General features: G+C 40.3%; 1 protein-coding gene across 2 annotated transcripts in view; it reads right to left on the bottom strand.

The window, feature by feature from the left end:
* Positions 1–1,983: 1,983 nt before the first annotated feature.
* The window catches only part of usta (uronyl 2-sulfotransferase a), a 73,080-nt gene continuing 53,716 nt past the window's right edge, over positions 1,984–21,347 (bottom strand). The window contains exon 8 of one of the 2 annotated variants that reach the window (XM_007894485.2): positions 1,984–2,812. In XM_007894485.2, coding sequence (XP_007892676.2) covers positions 2,502–2,812 — 311 coding nt within the window. In that variant the 3' untranslated portion in view covers positions 1,984–2,501. Of the gene's footprint in view, positions 2,813–15,947; positions 16,013–21,347 lie in introns of those variants that run through there. The other variant, XM_042333438.1, reaches the window with a different exon arrangement.

Genomic DNA, 21,347 nt, shown 5'->3' with positions numbered 1-21,347 from the left:
TTATTTTGCGGGCAAGGAACCGATAGTCATACAGCCTGCTGATAAGGAAAGAGACCTGAGGTTATTGTGGATAATTCCATGAAATCATTAGCTCACTAATGATTTAGATGTTGGTAAAAAAGAAAATAATGTACTGGGATTGCATTACAGAACAAATGAGTACAATTCAAAGGTGCCAGCGCCTTGGGACATATTCCTAATGTGAAAGGCGCCTGACAAATGTAATTTGTTGTTGTCTTTGTTTTGTTCTTTAACATACTCAGAATATTCTACTTGGAGCATTGAGTGCAGTTATGGTCAGCAATCTTGGGAAAGGAATATTATTGCTCTTGAGAGAGTTTAGAGATGAATAACAAAAATATTCAGGGTATCAGGAGTTAAAGTCATGAGGAAAGGGTAATAAAATTGGGCTCTTTTCTAACTGAAGTTTTTGACATTCTGAAAGGGAACTGACAAAATCAATGCAACTCAAACTGCTCACCATGATCAAATACCAGGAGTCCCAAATTAATTAGTAAGAAAGGAAATCAGGTAGAATTTTTTTACCCTTAAGGTAACAGTATAAATAAACTTAACAGAATTATGGAGTTGATTTACTGCTTATTGGTGAATTTACCAACCTCAGCATTCAAAAATATGTCTTATTCACTGTTTATTGATGAATTTATTGAACTGGTAGTGAGAGTTCAGAGCAGCTATTCCAATTGTATCTTCACATATCCAAAAACTGTACATTTACAGCATTTCCCTATGGTATCTTGACATAGCTAAGGACTGTACAATTACAGCGACCAAAGAACTTTGCCTCAACGAGTTTCTGTGGAGAGATTGAAGGAGATTTCAAAAAGGCATTAAGTATATTCTAGATTTGTTAATAAAGGGAAAAGTTTGTTGGATCTTTTTCCATTTCTTATACATTTGATGTACTAAAAGATGTCAGGAAAAAACCCCTGAATTTTTAAGCTGAATGCAGGTGAGGCATTTTATAGGGTATGAGAATAGTTTTAAGGTGGGAACAACTCCTCTGATAATGTGAGATACTACTTTATGAAATGAAGAAATGGAACTCATATTTAATTTAGAAAATTCCTTAAAAAAATATTTAAAAGGTACAACAAAAGGTGCTGGAATTGCTCAGCAGGTCAATCGGCAACTGAAAGAAGATAAGTTAACATTTCGGGTTGTTTCACCAAAAGCAAAGAGTTGAGAAACATTAACCTGATCTCTTTCTGATGCTGCGCACTTCCAGCAGTATCAATATTCATTTCAGATTTCCAGAATCTGTTTCTTTCTCTCAGTTATTTCTGTTGCTCAAGTTAACCTGTAACTGACATATCTTTCTGCAGTACTGTACCATCACCATTATGCTTAAACTCTGCAGCACACTGCAGCCCTGTATTGTTCAACTTGTGTAAGGGACAGTAGAGGTGGCATGTAATATCTATACCAATCATCAACTACCTCTCAGCTGACACTACCATTGTTTATGCATCAATTTCATTGTAAACAACTTCGCAAGCAGTTAAATTATCTCCGTTGGTCCAGCAATTTTGTTGGTGGTTACATGTTTATGGCAGCTCCATCACCCAACTATTTTTGGCAAATGCCACATTTAGCTCAGCCTGAAAGGGAAGTTCAGTTTTGTGCTTTCCGAGGCGACCAGAAGCCTATTTTATTTTTACGTTACGATTTCTGTAACTTTTACTTCTGTTAAAGTACTCTGTGCTGGTTCTAACTGTACAGCCACTTGACACAGGACAATGTGAAGGACGGAAGTGATCTCTAAAAACTTGGGCCATGGTTATATCATGTGCTCATAATTCTTACCAGGTGACAACGGCATTCCAGCAGAACTAACCAGGCCAATGCAATGTGTTTTCACTACACAAATCCAGAACAGAGGAAATAATCAGTGGGAAAGCATGGAGATAAAGTTAACAATACTGAATCATTGACACTGACTTTCATTTAGTCCCCCTATAATGCTTTCAGATGGTTTATTTTCTGATAATTTACAACACGAGGACAGTTTTGCAGAGTCTACAAAATGCATTTTCCTAAATGCTGGGAATCCGCTTTCCTCGACTGGGTCATTCGTCTGATAATCCAAACCGGTTTATGAAAATGAGCTGGCAACTAACAGGTTTAGTACAGTCTTCAGATGAATATATTGGAATAATACCTTCTTTACATTAAACTGTTTTTTTTAACAAGTAACTAAATAAATCATTCTTTTTTTTAATATGCATAGTAGTTGAAAGTGTCTCTTATCTGCTGTTACAGCAGTTGGTAAAGAAACTCTAGAAATAAAAGTTCAAAATCATGCAATAGCATGAAAAGTGTATGTTATAAACATCTGCCTGCCATAGGCTGACTGCTGTCTTATTGTGGTAAATCTCGCCTCCAGCAGAGACCAGCAGTGCAGCATCACATGACCGAATGCAGTTCCTCATGAACATTCACTGGAAGGACACACTGAAGCCCCAAAGCAGCTGCTCGATTCATCTATAAATATTTTTTAGCCATTTGTTATCACCATCATCACCATTGCCATCGCCACCCTCACCATCTCCACCATTGTCATCAATGTTGGGCTTTGGGATTTGATTCAGCTCTGAAATCACATACTCTCTTTTCTGAGTTTTTTCTTCAACCTTCAGACCAAACTTTCGCTTCAGTAAATGGAACTGATCCCTGACATAGCGATAAAAGTCGTATTCATACTGTAATTGCTGGTACAACACTTGAAGTGCCTTTGGGGAAGGTATTTGTTTCTTCACAGTGATTGTCCCATTTCCAAGCTTCTTATACTCTGCAAACAAGAAGAATTATCAGATAGGATTAGAAATAGATACCTCAGGGAGTAATATATGATTTCCATAAGACACAATTACAATCGTTGCACTTGATATAGCACCTTTCATGTCTCAAAGCACTTCACAGGATTTATTGTGAAGTGTAGTGACTGTATTTTGTAGGTGAACACAGCAGCCAATTTGCGCACAGCTAATGCCCACGAACAGCCACGAAGTGAATGTCTAATTTTATCTGGGAGATTGTTGGCCAGGACACTGAGAGAAACAACTCTTTTCGAATAGTGGGTAGGATATTAATCATGATAACAATTTGATACAGCACCTCATCACAACATCAAAACATCTCGAAATACTTCACAGGATTTATTCAACAGTGTAGTTGTAGATTGTATTTTGTAAGCGAATACAAGATGAAACTAATTCAATAGCTAAGAAAAGGCAAAAGGGCAACAATTTTCTTTATAGAGCTATAGATTTTGCCTTTTGTATGAAGGTATTTCAGTTCAATAGGTGATTATTAGTAGACCCTCCTGTACTACCCACTGTACATCATTATCATTTAGTCAGGTTCACTTAAATCTCCCGATATTTGGCTTTGATTGAGAGGCTACCCAACAAAACAGAGCACCCTTTAGCTGCTAGCAGCCTAACAGATCACTCAAAGTGCCACTATTTATAATGGAGACTGTGGCAATGTTCTCTGTGAATACTGGTGTGTTGAATATCAGGCAAACTCTTCACCCAAACAGTGATGCAGCTTTGGACGAGGATTGTGATTCTCAATTTGGCAATTTCCAGCCCCATATTAGTGTTGAATCCACAGCAGTGAAGCCTACAGGCATCTCTATAAGTGCTGTCAACTCTACTCTATCACTGAACACTATGATGCGCATTTGAGCAGTTAAGACAGTTTTTGCTCCCAGGTAAAGATGACCTAGTCAAGGTGAGTGAAATTCAGCCCAAGGGACTGAGGGTTGAGCATGATTATCAGCCTTGACAGGATGTGGTTTCTTTTACTAGTGTCCAATTTGACAGCACAACCCCATTGTAGTTACCAAGAAGGTAATAAGAAAAGAACAAAGTATTATAATATGAGCAAGTGATTTCTACCTAAAGGCAAGAATGGCAAAAACTGCTCAGCTCAATCTTTCCATTCAATCTTTTTTCATTTTTCTTTCTTCTCGTCACATTTGCTTCAACTATGGTCTCCCACAGAGACATCCAAATTCTCTGTATAAAGAACCTATATTTCCGTTGGTTGATCAGATTTCCAGCTAAAGCGATTGAGGCTGCAGTGATTAACTTTTTCAGAAAAGAGCTGTAAAAGTATCTGGTTGGATGCGCTACTGGAAGTGATAGGCTAGACTTGTTCCAGTTAATGCAGAAGCAATGGTGCAGAGCAATATTATTACAACTACTAATCCTTATATTTGATATAACACCAGGAAGATTTCAAAGCTCTTCACAGGATTTATTGTGCAGTGACTCCATATTTTGTAGACGTGCCCGGAAACCAATTTACACACAGCATCATCCCACACACAGTCATGAAGTGAATGACCAGTTTTATTTGGGAGATTGTTGGCCAGGAGACTGGGAGAAACTCCCTTCTCTTTTCAGATAGTGCCAAGGGATCTTTAACCTTACTTGAACAAGCAGACAGAAGCCCGGTTTAATATCTCGTCTGAAAGATGTCACCTCCAACAGTGTAGCGTTCTTCCAGCACTGTACTGAAGTGTCATTGTAGTCTATGTGAATTCAAAGTCTCAACATGGAACTTGAACCCACAACCTTCTGACTCAGAGGCGAGAGTGGTTCAAACTGACCATGATTGTGAGTTCTTTCAGTAAGTTTGTGCGTTAGTCATTTGTAGCTCATCTGATGAAAGCTATAAGTGCTCCAAACAATGCCGTTTTTCAGGCATTCCTAACTTTGCTTGCATTTTCCTATAACCATGGCTTGACTACTAAATACCTTCTTAAACATTTGGCCTAAAGCCACTATTTTTACGAGGTGACACGTGTTGTAAAACTGCCAAAGTCTATACAGCATTAGCTGAATGCGCCTCTATGAATCAGTAAACTTTTCTCCCTGCATTGGATCCTGGAAATATAGAACCTAGCTGTACAATAATTAGTGGCAATGTTGTAGGAAAATAGTTCTCTTTGAAGGATTATTCTTGTCGTCACATTAATGCTGGATCATGAAGCACAGTTGGTGGGGAGTTTCTACCCAAAAATGCAGTATGAATAGATATGAGTAGGAGAGGCCGTGGGAGGGAGAGGGGCAAAGCTCGAAAAAGTCCAATTTTGGTTTGAGTTCCTCTCCTTTCACTGAAATGGTTTAAGAAGCTGGGTCGGGGGCAGTAAAACCTTGGCGTGTGGAAATTGCACTCAAGCAAGTCCCTCAGGGATTGATGAATGCACTGGGCAGTTCAATGAAGATCTATTTCCCACTGGTAGTATTTTTTGGTGGTTGTGGTGGGGTTGCTATCAAACCTCTTGAAAAGCAGTTGTATTCTACAAATATGTTATACGGTCCCTCCAAGGCATGATTCTATGTCTATGATTAGGTATCTAATGTATGCTGTGGTGCAATTGGCCTTGATGTGTGGGAATAGAAGGAAAAATGGGCTCAGCTGTGACCCCCCCTCCCCCCCATTATTGAATTGCCTGCTGCCACTGGTTGTCATATTTCACACTTGAGTAAGGTGTGGGGGAAGGGGCGGAGGTGGGGGTTGGAAAAGGTTGCCAAAAGCATGGTTGAAAAGATAGGTTTTAAAGGAAATTTTGAAGGTGGGAAGGGAGGGGTTGGATTGAGTTCCAAAGAGCAGGGGCAGAATCAGGGCCATCGATTGTAGGGAGGATCGGCAGGGGATATGAAGCAGCCTGGTGTTTGATGGACAACAAAGATCACCTGTTATGAGATGATAATATATTCTACCCCAATCAGATCTTGAACTATATTGCCCTCTGCATAGTTCACATTGAACGTTTCAAAGATTTTGCTTTCAAGCAACGTGTTAAATGAATCTTTGAACAGAAAATCTAAATAAAACATAATACTCCCTTTTTAATGAAGGAACCAATTTGTGCATCTGTCGGGCAGCTGTCAGTTCACAAGCTACAAAAATTTGATTAAGAAAACTTGGAACATGCTGTTAAGAAAAGAATCCTTTTGATCTTCACGATCAAAGGAACCTAAGGGCACCTAACGCTTTGAAATGGATCGAAAATATTTAAAAAAACATAAATCGCCCCCGAGGGGAGAGTCCCATAGATTCTCAGTTGAATTTCTGATGGGCGTTAATACAATTGAACCCAGTTCTGGTCCTCTTATAAGGCAGGTGCCCTGTGGTCCCACAGTTGGTTGGAGTATGAGGACAGTCCAGCTTCCCATGTTTAGGAAGTGATGTCAGTGGTAAACTGTCAACCTGGACTTTGGAATTTTTTTTTAGCAGGGAAGCTGGAGCTCATGTGTGCAGGAAGTGATACAATAGACATTTTGGCTTCATGCCCTGTTATCAAGAAATGTTTGGGTTTATGGAATTGAACCAGAACATTGCAACCAGGTTCATTGTAGCTATCTGGGTGATTGGACATTCTCAGAATACGTTATGAAAGGGTATCTTTTTTTTGATCAGCCAGGTGTCTAACATATGCCAAATCCATCACCAAGCTTATGATCATCTAAGCCATTATCTGGAAAGGAACACCCCCTGCTTACCTGATTTCAGAGAGTAATAAGTAAGTAATGGCAAGAGCTGAGGCTTAGGGTCCCCAGGGTGTGTTTTGGGATACTGCTGGAGACTAACCAGCTAAAATGGCATAGCTTGCCATTAACGGCATTTCTGGGAAGCTTCCTGCTGCTTGTCCAGTTAGGGTTTTACTGATAGGGCTTTGGCTTGAAGGGTTTGCAGGAGCAAAGTTGGAAGAATCACTGTTCACAGTGACTGGTCTGCCCACAAGTCCCGCCAAGGAGCCAAGCTGGCTAGTTTGTCTGGAGCAGTGCCCTGGAGTACTGCAAATCAGCCCGACTCAAGAACTGGACCAGCAAAAATACGACAGAGAGATCAATTCTGATACTAAGCATATCACTTTGGAGACAGCTCATCTCCAAGCAGACACTACTTTCTTCCCTCCTCCCCTTCCCTCCACATGTACTGTAGCTGAATTGCATATTTGCTGATAAAGACAATTGTAAAAGGGATTTAGGGATATGGGGATAAGGCAGGGTTATGTTATTAGCTGGAGTTAGTTTAGAAGATCAGCCATAATTGAATGGTGGGGCAGGCTCAAAGGACCGAATGGCCTGCTCCTTCTCCTACATGTTATGTTAATTGCACTTAAAAACCTGCACTCACTTAGAAATTAAAAGAGAAAGTAAAGTATTTCCACAACAACTTGCATTTATATAGTGCCCTTCCAAAATTTCAGGGAGTAGAGGCTGAAAGCACGACCACCATTGGTGGAGGGAAGGGGACGAGGCAAAAACAGGAGGTTGAAGCCAGCCAAGCAGAGGTAGTGGGTGGTAGAATGGGAAGTAAGCAGGTCGGATAGGTAGGGAGGTGCCAGGGCATTAAAGAATTTGTAGACAAGTGGGAGGTTCTTGAAGTCAATCCATTCTATGATGTGAATGGAGTCTGGCAAAGACTAGTGTGATAGGGGTGTTGAGTTTGGATTGGGTGAGTATATAGTCGAGTTTTAAATCAGTTGGATTTTGTGGATAGTGGAACTGGGGAGACCGGTTAGGAGGGCATTGGAATAATCAAGGCGGGAGGTGTGGAAAGTGTGGACGAGTGGTTTGGATGCATTGAGGGTGAAGTATTTCAAGGATGGAGAAGAAAAAGAAAAAAATCGCGGTGGGAGGGTGGAATAAAAAGGTGTCGCATTATAGTGAAGTACTTCTAGACTTCAAATGAATCATTTTTGGAGTTTGCTCGAGTCCTGTAGCTCAGTGGTTAGAGTACTCACTTTGTAAGTGAGAGACCTGAGTTCAATTCCAGGCAGAGCGATACCTTGGGCAAGTTTCCTTACTCCACACGCCTAATAATAATCCCTCCAAAAAAACAAAACAATAATAAATCGGTCATTTTCAATCCATGACTGTTTGTGGGACATTGCTGTGCGCAATTGGCTGCCGCGTTCGCCCACAAATATACAGTCAATTCACTTTACAGTGTGTTCTGTGAAGCGCTTTGGGACGTCCTCCCAACGTGAAAAGCGCTATATCAAATGCAAGGATTATTATTATTATTATTATAAGCATGAGCTGCCTTAAGACATAGTATAGAAAAAATTAAAGTTGATTATTACTGTATTAGATATAGATCCTGAGAATTTCTGTGCAATTAATTGGAGAACCCTATTGGCAATTTGCGTTTGCAAATACTTGCATGTAGATGTAAAGTGGTGAATAATGCAATGGTTTTCTAACAGACTTGACACAATATTTATCAGCTCTGTTACCATAATGAAAAGCGCATTGAACAGGCCTTTGGGCTGCTGCTAAGTCTAGCAGAGAACCAGTGTTGACTAAAATGCTGGAGGCAGAAGGAGAATCTCCATATCAGATCCAGTTGAAAAGAAAAGGGATCAGGAAGTCTCTACTTTTTAAGTTTGATCACCGAAGGATAATCACTCGTTATGATGGTTGTTGTCATTGGGGATGAGACTATTAGACAGACACAATCATCTGCAACCCCAACCAGAAGACCTGAAGGCTTTTTTGAGAAGGGAATTCAAAGAGCTGGGGTCCAAATTGAAGTCAAGATCATCGAAGGTGGTGATATCGGGTCTACTGCCCATACCATACGACAAATAATACAGGAACATACAAATTAAGTACTTGAGTACATGGCTAAAAGAGTGGTCCGGAATTCAGGGGTTTCTTTTTATGGGCCGTTGGCACGAGTATTGGGGGAAAAGAGAGCTCTTTCAGAGAAATTGGCTGCATTTAAATCGGGCTGGAACAAATGTCCTAGCTAAACGAATTAATAGGGAGGTAAATAGGAATTTAAGCTAGTAAAGGCGGGAGAATATACAAAACACTGGTTAGGCCTCAGCTGGAGTACTGCGTCCAGTTCTGGGCACCTTACTTCAGGAAGGACATTAAGGCACTGGAAAGGGTGCAGAGGAGATTCACGAGAATGATACCAGGAATGGGGAAGCTTAGCTCTGAGGACAGGCTGGAGAAGTTAGGACTTTTCCCATTAGAGCAGAGAAGGTTACGCGGGGACCTGATAGAGGTCTTCAAGATCATGAAAGGTTTCGACAGGCAAGATAAGGAAAAGCTGTTTCCGCTGGTAGGTGTGTCTGTGACCCGTCTTAAGATGTCTTAAGATGTCTTAAGATATCTACCAAAAGAAGCAGAGGGGAGGTTAGAAGAAATTTTTTCACTCAGCGAGTTGTTTGAATTGGGAATGATCTGCCTGAAAGGGTAGTGAAGTCCGATTCGATAAAAGCTTTTAAGAGAGAACTGGATAGGTATCTGGGGAAGATAGGTTTGCAGGGTTATGGGGAGAAAGCTGGTGATTGGGGTTAGTGAAAGTGACTTGCTCTGTCAAAGAGCCGGCACAGACTCGATGGGCCGAATGGCCTCCTTCTGTGCCGTAACATTCTATGAATCTATGAATATATAGATAAGAGAAACCATAAGTTAGCATTAGAAAAAGTAAAGATGACAGTGCAGAATAGCATGCCAGATAATAGGAATATGTTAACTAGGGGTAAGAAGCTTAGCAAAGCAGATTAAAAATGTTATATCTGAAAGCGCGAAGCATTCCGAATAAACTGATGAATTAAAAGCACAGATAAGACACATTTGGGTATGATCTAGTAGCCATCGCTGAAACATGGTTACAAGGAGATCTAGGGTGGGAGTTAAATATTTCAGGGTTCTCAGTTTACAGGAAAGATAGGCACTGTAGGAAACGAGGTGGGTGGGGGGGTAGCCCTGTTAATTAGGAATGAAATAAAAGCAGTGTAGAGGAAGGATCTGAAATCCGATGACCAGGAGGTAGAGACAACATGGGTGGAAATAAAATATAATAAGGGGCAGAAAATATTAATGGGAGTGGTTTAATCAAGAAATCAGTGGAGCATGTAGGAAAGGTAAAACGATAATAGTGGGCGATTTCAATCTCCACATAGATTGGGAAAACCAAATCGGCAAAAGTAGGTTAGAAGAAGAGTTCATTGAGCGTATGAGAGACAACTTTCTAGAGCAGCATGCCGAGGAACCAACTAGGGGACAGGCCATCCTAGACCTTGTTTTGTGTAATGAAATAGGGCTAGTTGACAGTGTAGGTATTAAGACTCCTCTAGGGCAGAGTGATCACAATATGAATTGAATTCTGCATTAAGTTAGAGAGGGATATAGTTATATCCAAGGCAAGTATTCTGAATTTAAATAAGGCTAATTTTGTAGGTATGAGGAAAGATTTAGGTAAAATAGACTGGAGAATAAGATTAAGAGGTAAAAATGTAGACCAACAGTGGCAAATATTTAAGGATGTAGTGCATAATTCTTAGCGATTGCATATTCCCTTGCGGAATAAGAGTACCACAGGGAAAGCAATTCATCCGTGGCTAACTAGAGCAGTTAGGGAAAGCATCAAATTAAAAGAAAAAACTTATAAAACTGCCAAGAAAAGCAGCAAATCTGAAGATTGGGAGAGTTTTAGAAACCAGCAAAAAAAAACTAAAAAATTCATTAAGAGCGAGAAAAAGAAGTATGAGGGTAAGCTAGCTAGGAACATTAAGTCTGATTGTAAAGGTTTTTACAAATATATTAAGAGGAATAGGCTAGTGAGGGTAAATGTAGGTCCACTTCAGTCAGAGACGGGAGAAGTTGTAATGGGGGATAAGGACATGGCAGAGTCCCTAAATGGGTACTTTGCATCTGTCTTCACCCGAGAAGACACAAGAAGTCTGCCAACAATAGGGATGCACCAAGGGGATAAGGACAGGGAGCAACTTAGGGAAATTTTCATTAGTAAAGAATTGGTGCTAGGGAAACTGTTAGCACTAAAAAGTGACAAATCCCCTGATCCGGATGGCTTGCATCCCAGGGTTTTAAAAGAGGTAACGTATGAGACAGTGAAGGCCTTGTGTCTGATCTTCCAAAATTCCTTGGATTCTGGAACAGTCCCCATGGATTGGAAGATCGCAAATGTCACACCACTACTTAAAAAGGTGGAAAGGAAAAGATGGGGAACTATAGGCCAGTTAGTCTCACATCAGTGATAGAAAACATTTTAGAATCGTTGATTAAGGATGTGGTAGTGCGGTATTTAGGGGAGTATAATATAATTAGGCCAAGTCAACATGGCTTTACAAAAGGGAAGTCACGTTTGACAAATCTCATAGAATTTTTTGAGGATATTTCGAGTAAACTAGATAAGGGTGAATCAGTGGATGTGGTCTATTTGGACTTCCAGAAGGCATTCGATAAGGTGCCACATAAAAGGTTAGTCCAAAAGATAGGGGCCCACGGAATTGGGGAAGCGTATTAACGTGGATTGAGGAATGGTTAACGGGTAGGAAACAAAGAGTAGGGATAAATGTGTCCTTTTCAGATTGGCGGGATGTGACTAGTGGAGTGCCACAAGGATCAGTCCTTGGGCCTCAGCTATTTACCATCTACATCAACGATCTAGATGAGGACATCAAAGTTAATATATCTAAATTCGCGGATGACACAAAACTAGGAGGAAGTGTCAACACAGAGGATGACATTAAAAAAATGCAGTGCGACATAGATAGGTTAGGTGATTGGGCAGGTAGGTGGCAGATGAAGTATAATGTAGGGAAGTGCGAAGTCATCCACCTAGGTAGCAAAAACAGTAGAGCGGGTTATTTTTTAGAAGGGGAGAGATTGGAATGTGTTAGTGTCCAGAGGGACTTGGGTGTCCTTGTACACCAATCACAGAAAGTTAGTCTGCAGGTGCAGCAGCAATTAGGAAGGCGAACGGTATGTTAGCATTCATTATGAAAGGATTAGAGTATAAGAGTAGGGAAGTCTTGCTGCAACTGTATAGGGCCCTGGTGAGACCACACCTGGAATACTGTGTGCAGTTTTCTCCTTATTTAAGGAAGGATGTACTTGCCTTGGAGGGGGTGCAGCGTAGATTTATTAGGTTAGTACCAGGGATGAAGGGGATGAGTTCGAGGATAGGCTGACCAATTTGGGCTTATATTCTCTAGAATACAGAAGAATTAGAGGGGATCTTATAGAAACCTATAAGATCATCAAAGGGCATGATAGAGTAGATAGTGGGAGATTGTTTCCCTTGTTTGGAGAAACTAAAACCATGGGTCACAACCTTAAAATCAGAGGCAGCCCTTTCGCACTGAGTTGAGGAAGAACTTCTTCACTCAAAGGGTGGCGCATGTATGAAACTCACTACCCCAAAGAGCTGTTGACGCTCAGTCCTTGAACATATTCAAGACTGAGAAAGATATATTTCTTATTGCAAAAGGGATTAAGGGATATGGGGATAAGGCAGGGTCAGGTTATTAGCTGGAGTTAGATTAGAAGATCAGCCATGATTAAATGGCGGGGGCAGGCTCGAAGGGCCGAATGGCCTACTCCTGCTCCTACATGTTATGTCAGTTTATTTATCACAGTACAGAATTTGGAAGAATTTTAAATACAGTTTGATTTCGAAACTATTTTCTCCCAATTAGTTTTCCAAGTTAAATCTGAATTGAAGAATTTTTCAAATTCCGTAAATGTTAGGGCAATGGCCTTAAAGAATCTGACAAGTTCCTAATTTTGGTATCTTGGCTTATTAATTGTTTAGCCGGGTGGCAGGCGCTGTACTCTTTGGTGTGAGCTTAGTTCAGTTCACAACACTGAGTCAGAAGGTTGTGGTTTAAGGGCCGACACTGTTGGAGAAACCATCTGTCAGATGGACATTAGTGAGAGGTGGTCTGCAAATTCTTCAGATGTTCAAAGATTCCGTGAAGCTATTCAGAAAGAAAAGGGAGTTTTTCTCAGTGTCCGGGAAGAGAGTTCTCCAGATAGATCGTTCATAGCCGTTTGTGGTCCCTTCTTGTGTGCCCACTGCTGTTCTGACCGACATACATCAGCCAGTGCTGCTGCTGTATTAAGCATACTCCTTCCGCAAACTAAACAGTCACTTCATAATTGACTTCCTTCCTTGTCAGTGTACAACTATGGCAATCACCAGTGTCACAATCGGGATTTTTTTTCACAACCAACATGTTTCGCCTTATTCAGTTGAAATGTTTCAAAATCATGGTAATGATATAGAATAACGGTGTTTGTGGGCAAATGTGGCAGTCATCTTGAGCAAAGCATGGTCCCACAAATAACCATAAAGTGAATGAGAAATTTATATGAAGGCCTGTTGACTAGGACACAGGGAATCTTCCTTCTCTTTTTAAACATCATAGGATTTTTAACTGACTGGCAAAAAGGATCCCAGTTCAATGTTTTATCTGGAGGATGGTATTTTTGACAAAGCAGCACTGGAGGGTCATTACAAGAGATATACACGAAAAGCAGACAATATAACATCTGACATGTGGAAACTTAAGATTATCCAAATTAGACAAGAGTTCCACATATGTATGCCATTTACACTTGGAAACATCCCTGACTGAAATTGAATGCTGGCTCAGTTGGTAGGACTTTCTTTGTAATAAGGTGCGACATGAAATGCAAGTATTTAATTTCAGAGGGTCACAGAGTTACAACATCTTAAATACCTGCTACTGCACAAGCAAGTTAAAAATTCTGAGTATCAGGAAGGCAATTTACTTCCTGCCACATGGAAGGTCACACCTGGGATTATTCATAGTGTTTCCTCACAATGACTGATGAATGTGAGCTCCTAACCACAGCAACAGAACGGAATCTGGGTCACCTCCTTTCCCTTACCATTTTGCTCTCTGGAATTTTTATGCAGCTAAGGGCAGCCCTGATATTGAAATCTTGGAACAATCGCTTGGTTCAGTCATAAACCGCCACGTTAAATACTTGACAGAAATCCAAGATATATGGGTTTGGCTTAATAGTTCCTTGCAGTTCAGTCTCACATATGTGCTGTGCTGATTCTGTACTGCAGCTAAAACTTGAAATAAGATTCAAGTGGCAATTGGCCAAGGTGGCAGGATTTAAGAGGATCGTGCAGAGGCTGGTTTACGTGAACTCTCTTTTGAATTTGCTAATAAATAAAAATAAAACTACAGGAAAACTATAAATGAAATATTTTACAGCTAGTATAAAAATCATTAACTATCTTAATTGCCACTTGAAATATATCTTTGAATAATTTTCTTTTATTAGGGAAAAAAGAGTGCAAGGAGCTTTTTGTGTTATTTGATGGCCGGCCAACAATACATAAGAGTGAGATGCATGTTGGAATGAGATTACCATTCAGAGTCCCACTGTAATTTGCAACTCAGAACAACAACTTGCATTTATATAGCGCCCCTCATGCAGGGTAGCATCGCAGAACGCTTAACAGTGGTGGAGCACGACGCCAAGCTGCAGGTGCGGTTGAAGAAAGGTTTTCAGGCACGATCTGAAGATGGGGAAGGAAGGGGCAAGGCGGAGGGATAGAGGAAGAGTGTTCCAGAGTTTCGGGTTGTAGTGGCTAAAAACGTGGCCACCGAAATTACTGAATGAGAGAGTTTAGTTTCACCAGCATGGAGTGCAACTTTCACGTCCTCCCGACGTGAAAGGCGCTCAATAAATGGAATCTTGTTGTTGTTGTTGTTGTTGTAATGTGGACCCATTGAGAGAAGTCAAAAATTAAAGAATTTAAATCCAGAGGGAAAAGTTTGCAATTAAAATCTAGAATTTGTAAGTCAAAAATTAGAAAGGAAAAAAGTAACGGGAGCTGCTGTTAAAATCAAATATTTTGTATTCAACTGCTTTTCCCTATGTAATTTTTCTAATATCCAATATGAAGTGGAGGCTATGAGAGAAAAGAGTAATGTAATTCAAGCTGCACAAGAAGCAGCCAGCTGCCGGATAAATATGCATCACCTCAGAGGATGCAGGAGTTTTCATCTTTATACTTCCCTTTATTTTTGATTTAAAAAATTCCCTCACATTTCAGTTTCTCTCCAGCACACACCACTGTTCCCTCGACTCTGCAAATTGAATCCTGAAATGGTGGCTGGGCATTAACTTATCATTTGGTTTAATTTCACACAGTGGGAAGCACCCTGAATTCACTATCCTCCTGGGTGGGGGGGAGGCGGTCAGTATGGTCTCCTGGCTCTGAACTGACTCCAAGGTGACATATTTGGCAATGGAATGTCAGAATCGAGCCAATCTCTGTGGTGGTCTCAGTAGTCCAGTTCCTCAGTACTCTAGGTCACTGCTGTTGATAGTACAGCCAGACTGGCTCATCAACAGGACCTTGGAAGGGGAGAGACCAGTCACTGCGTGCAGGGGATCATCCCACTCATCTCCTGTTAACCCTGCAAGCCAAAGCTCTAATGGGTAGGGTAGGTCCTAGCTGGACAAGCAGCAGGAAAGCTTGCCAACAGTGCTATCAATGGCTAGCTATGCAGTTTTAACTGGTTAGATTCCAGCAGCACCTCAATGCACACTCTGCAGATGTGTCCGTCCAGGGAGAGAGTGCACATTCCATTCCAACAATTTATCTCTGGAATTTCCATGTGTAGGTGGGATGCATCGAATTTTCAGTTTGGTTTGGATACTTTTAAGCATGGTGATGGGTTTCCGTATGTGTCAGGCTGACCCCAAAAAATCACTTGTTTGTCAGTCTTAGCAGCGCAGGAACAAAACTTAGGCAAATACACACCAATGTCTTTTTCCTCCAAATAGAACACCAAGGCAATATGATTAACAAATGGATTCACTTTCCAAGAATGGTAACTTTGTAAGATTGTTCTTTAATTAGAAATAAGCCTGACAAAATATTGTACATCCGACTCCCTTAATAGCTCAATGGGCAAATTCACGATTGGGTCCAATACTGAGCCATTCAGCCTAGCAGAGTGTGTTGATCCCTGGTCTTGGTGGAGATAGTTAATTTCAACTGAATAGTTAGGGGAACTAATGCGAGCCTGATCATCTTGCAGGGAATGGGAAAGATGAGAAAGGGGGAGGTGAGAAAAAAGTCATGGTGTCTCCGACTACTTCTACTATTTAATTTTCATTGACTGGATTGGTGAGTGATTAGGAGAAGTCTATAGAGAAAAGAGAGATCAAGATAGTTATTGGAAGCCAGAATACAGTATAATACTAGAGGACTAGATCAAACGTATTGAAGAGTACTTAACGAAGGAAAAGATGGCAGGGCATTTTCTGGATGAAACTGTTCTTGGATCATAAAATGATGGGAAAATAACAGATGACATTCCAATTTTTCTCAAAGAAAAATCATGAACATAATCCTGGAAATTACAAACCAGTTTGCATGATATGTAAAATACAAGAAACATTGGAGGTTATTATGATTGGTCAATTGAAAAGCATTTATGGGAGTGAAGGCATTAATTCTAAGTAATACCAGGATTGTGGGCAGTGGATAATGCAGAATTGCTTTAATAGAATCCTTTGGCAAAACAGTCGCTGGATATGGTGGATGTTATCTCAGTCTTTCCAAGTATAACATATAAATATTTATCAAATGCCTCACCAGATTTGTGGCTGAAATGAGAATTTTTCAGTCAAAGGAACAGTCTGTAAAACGGATACCTTTCCAAATAAACATACATCAAAAGATATGATGCCAAATGAAAAACACACAAAATAAGAATGATTTAAACAAATGTTTTAGCTGTGGGCAAAGCAGGTGGAATATTTATAGACCAGATGGACCTGTTCAGGGATATGTTAGGTGAAATCTTATGGCGAATCAGGAAGTGGCACAAATGTCTGACATGATCTGAGTCATATGCTGACTGGAATCTTCATCTAACTGTAGGCAGTATTCACAAACCAAGATTGCACAAAAACTGGGTCAAGTTAATTTAGCTCAGGAAACACAGAACACATTGAGGAATCAACAAATCTACAACACATTTAGAGATCCCAAAGCACACATTAGGGAGAAATTCAAGGATTTAAATATACCCATGGCACCTGGGCCAGGTGTCTACAATCTTGAAGGAAATGGGTGAACTTCTAGTAAATATTTTTAAGGAATTCCATAATTGATTCAAGAGAACTTAACGAAGAAAAAGATGGCAGGGAATTTTATGGGTGAAACTGTTCTTGAATCATAAAATGATGGGGAAATAACAGATGAAGTTCCAAATCCGGAACATAACCCTGGGTATTACAAACCGTTAGCATGATATATAAAATACAAGAAAGCATTGGAGGTTATTATGATTGAATCGATTCAAAAGCATTTATGGGAGTAAAGGCAATAATTCTAAGCTCATCAGTTACTCCGAGAATAAGAGGAGAGCAAAACGTTAGCAACATGTTCAAAAATGGATATGAGGTTCAAACTTAAAAGTGAGACCTAATTTCAGGAGTGGGGAAATGCACTTTACATGGTATAAATAATGCTCCTCTAAAGAAAATACAATTTAGAAGTAGTGCGTTTATGCCTTGCAAGCCTAGAGGAATCCTTTCACCTGGCAGACTGTCAACAATTTGGGAGGTAGCCGGATAAAATTTTAGCAAGAGCAGCAATTTAATGGTATGGCCAGCTTTGAGACCAGCCATATGAACCTCAATTGTCACCTCTGACTCAGTATATTCCCTTGCTCCCAAATACCTTCAGTGATGAATGAAAGCAATGGCAAGTGTTTCTGGCCTGAAATGAAACAATTAAAAAATGTCTGCAGCCTGCAAGTACAATCCCTCTGGCTCACTCTCCCAGCATCAAACCCCACCTCACCATCCTCGCTGGCCCTCAGTGGCCAGGGATATTGACGAAGACTCAGTTTGAATCCTGCGAGCAGAAGACAGCTTATTCACTTTCTTCTGCTCGAGGGATGCAAACAATTACAATGCTAGTATCGGCACTTATGGGGATTTTTCAGCCCTAAAAGAGGCTGCCCCCGAAATAAGCTGCGAAATGTCAGTAATGGCATTGTAATTGAACTTAGCTGGAAATTCCAGCTCACTGGACCGGATCTCCTCCCTACTCTGTATATAGAAATATATATATATATACACACACACACTCATACGTATATTTGTATATATATATATATATAGGAAAAAAAATGTTGGCAGTGAAATCTGTAACTTGTGAATTGCTGATTATCACATTGTGAAACAATCTGCCCCATTGGTAACTAAGGATGTCGTCTGGCCACAGGTGTGACTTCCAACTCTGTCACAACAGTTGGGCCCAAAGCCATGCAAAGGACTAAGAGGCTTAACATCAAAAAACGTCAGAGTAACCACTGTGAAGGAATTGGGGTGGAAGGAAGGAATTGGAGGGGAGAAAATGGAGGTAGTGGGAGGAGGAGGAGAAAAAAAAGATAATTTATATTTTTAGTTTGACAGGACAGAATTCTGCAGAATGCAGTCACATTGCAATTTTCATCCCATGCTATATTGAGGCTGTATTGCTGTAAAATTTACAGGAAGCAAGTCTTAATTTCTCTCCATTAATCAAATGCATCTCTGTGCTATCAGAAGGCGAGAGAGGAAGGCAGCATGTGGTGAAGGAAATAGAGCAGGGGAACTAGTCTTGCAAAATTCATGTTTGCAGATATACATTGATGCACTGAATCGCTGAATTGAGTTTAAAAGAAGTCAGACGATTCCACACATATGGCAAATGAAGGTGTGGAATTCAGCTGTTCTACATTAAGTATGAATAGGGAATTAGTCCTTAATAATGGTTCATTTCGCAGACGTTTACTGGGTGCTGGACACATATCTATCCTCCAGCAGTCTACTTACTTCTTGGATGATTTCCAACGAATAACTGGGAAAGTACAGCATTGAACAGTAAATTCACTGCAATACAATTCTGGAAAGTCCAGATAATGAGGGGGGCTTCATCCAAAAGGGTTTGGCAAACTTTTTGTTTTTCTTGCCAAGCAATCCAGTATGATGCTGCAATTGGTGTGAAAATGCTTTATTCAACTTCTAAAAACTTCTAAAAACATTTCTTGCATGAGACGTCATGGTGAAATTTATACATGGCTCTAATTGCTTTTGCCAACAAACCTGCACTTGATACTAATTACCTGTAAAACACTTTGAGATATTTCAACATTATAGGCCTGATATGAAATATCAAACAAAGTTTTTTTTGTTAAAAACTCCATCCACCGGTGTAACAAAGCATTTTTTCAAACTTTTCTGGGTTAATCATACGCAGGAAGTTTACTATATTTTAGATAACATCAGACCACAAAACAAGACCATGAGCAAAATGGAGGAGGCATTCAACTGAGAGAAGACTAACACAAAAAAAAACTGTCACATCCACCCCACAAACGTTCCAGGAGGCATTTTTGTACAATTGATTCAATTTAACTTTTCTTCTAAAAAAAATCCTAGTTGCTCAAAAGGGGGCAGTGTCTTCATGTTTGGCAAACACAAAGCCATGCATAGATTTGCCATACACTGGCATAAAGTAGGAATATATTAGCAAATAAACCTTGCTTTCATATAGTATTCAGCCCACCTGTCCTGTTATAATAAATTGGTAGCAGCAGAAAAAGAGGATATAAGTGTCAGCCTGGCTTAGTTGGGAGCACTCTCTCTTTTCTGAGTCAGAAGATGGTGGATTCAAGCCCTATGTCAGGACTTGAAACTCATATAAGTGTAAGCTGACACTCCAATGCAGTGCTGGGAGTGTGCTGTATTGTTAGAGGTTCCATTCTATGGATGAAATGTTAAACTGATTCCTGTCTGCCTGTTCAGGTGGATGTTAAAGATCCCATGGCACTACTCAAAAAGAAAAACCATTTCTCCTGATGAATTGGCCAACAATCCCCCAAATTAAATTGGTCATTTATTTCATGGCTGTTTGTCGGAAGTTGCTGTGCGCAAATTGTCAGCCGTATTCATTCACAGAACACAGAGTCAATCCTTTTTACAGTATATTCTGTGAAGCACTTTGGGACATCTTCCTGATGTGAAAGGTGCTATATCAAATGTAAGGATTATTATTATTACAATGCCTACCTCCAAAATAGAGGGCACGATTGGAGAAAGGGAAATGCCGGCAACGAGAAGGGCAGAGATGGTAATGACATGTCACTGAAACCTTTCTGAGGGCAACAACCTAAGCAAAAGGCAAGATAGGCAACATTCTACATGTAGCTGTTTTTCACTGTTCATGATGCTTTGTCATAGTCTTTTTTCCCCTTCCATTTGAAACAGAAGGTGACCAGACCCCGAAATTCACTATAGTGGAACACAATGTATCTGCATGGTGATTTTCCACATGTTGGTTTATTGAGCTCTAATGTGGCAGTGCGATGCTGACGAAAAAAATAGTTTGAGCACGAGCTTCCCAGAACTTAATTTGTGTGCAGCAATTGTGAGCTCAAAGTAGGTGTATTTACTTACAGTGAAACTGCTCTGATACACAGAGGAACTTACCAGGGAGTGAACCCCAATTCGAAGATCTCACCACAGGCAAGAAAACTGATGTTTTTCCTAAAATCTGAGAGTTATTATTTTCTTCTATCACAAGGAGATTTGTTAAGTGAAAAATTCTCCCCCTAGACTTTAGTTACCAGTTAATATATACAAAACTCTGTATAACCCTTCCAATTGTCGTTTTGAGAAATATTGGTCTGCTAAAGAATCATGCATGCATGATTATCTATCATCAATCTATCCATTGGTCGCAGAAATAATAAGAATTCACAGAGGTGTAGACTTGGCTTGCGGACCACCTAGATGAATAACCCTTGTTTGGAGTAACCAACAAGCCTAGTGAAGACAGAATAATAGGAGATACAGATGCTATAGCCTTAATAGAGGACTTGTTTTATGGATGTTTGAATAAGATTGCCTCTTAACAGCAATTCCTTGCTTTCTCTCACTAGACTGTAGAGAAGAGAGATCAGTGGATGTTAAAGATCCCATGGCACTACTTGAAAGAGAAGTGAGATTCTCCCAATGTCCAGGCCAACAAATCCCCCAAATAAAATTGATCACTCACTCCTTGGTTGCTTGTGGACATCGCTGTGCACATATTGGCTGCCAAGTTTGCCCACCCTAGGAAGAACTTTGGGATGTCTTGATGATGTGAAAAGGAGCTATATGAAATGCAAGGATTACGATCAACTCAGTCAGGCAGGCCATGAAGACACCCAAGAAAGAACCTGTGTAGCAGAAGGCAGCCAAAAGTAAAGATTTAAGGTGCTGTGGGCTGCACAAGCACCCTCATCCCATGTATTATGAATTCCACTGTATTAAAAGCAACAACATTATTCAGAAGCAAAGTCATCACGAGTGTGAGATTTCTGGAGAGCTCAATTCCTGAGCAGTTTTGAAGAACGTGCCATGTTTTCATGTATAGGTTTTTATCTGCCATCAACCTCCTTCATATAAATTAAAAATACAGGTCAGAGAAAAGAAATCTAC

Source organism: Callorhinchus milii, unplaced genomic scaffold (genome assembly GCF_018977255.1).
Source record: "Callorhinchus milii isolate IMCB2004 unplaced genomic scaffold, IMCB_Cmil_1.0 Scaffold3, whole genome shotgun sequence".
Classification (NCBI taxonomy): Eukaryota; Metazoa; Chordata; class Chondrichthyes; order Chimaeriformes; family Callorhinchidae; genus Callorhinchus; species Callorhinchus milii.
Note: the sequence above shows the minus strand (reverse complement) of the source record. Positions and strands in the feature narration are given on the sequence as shown.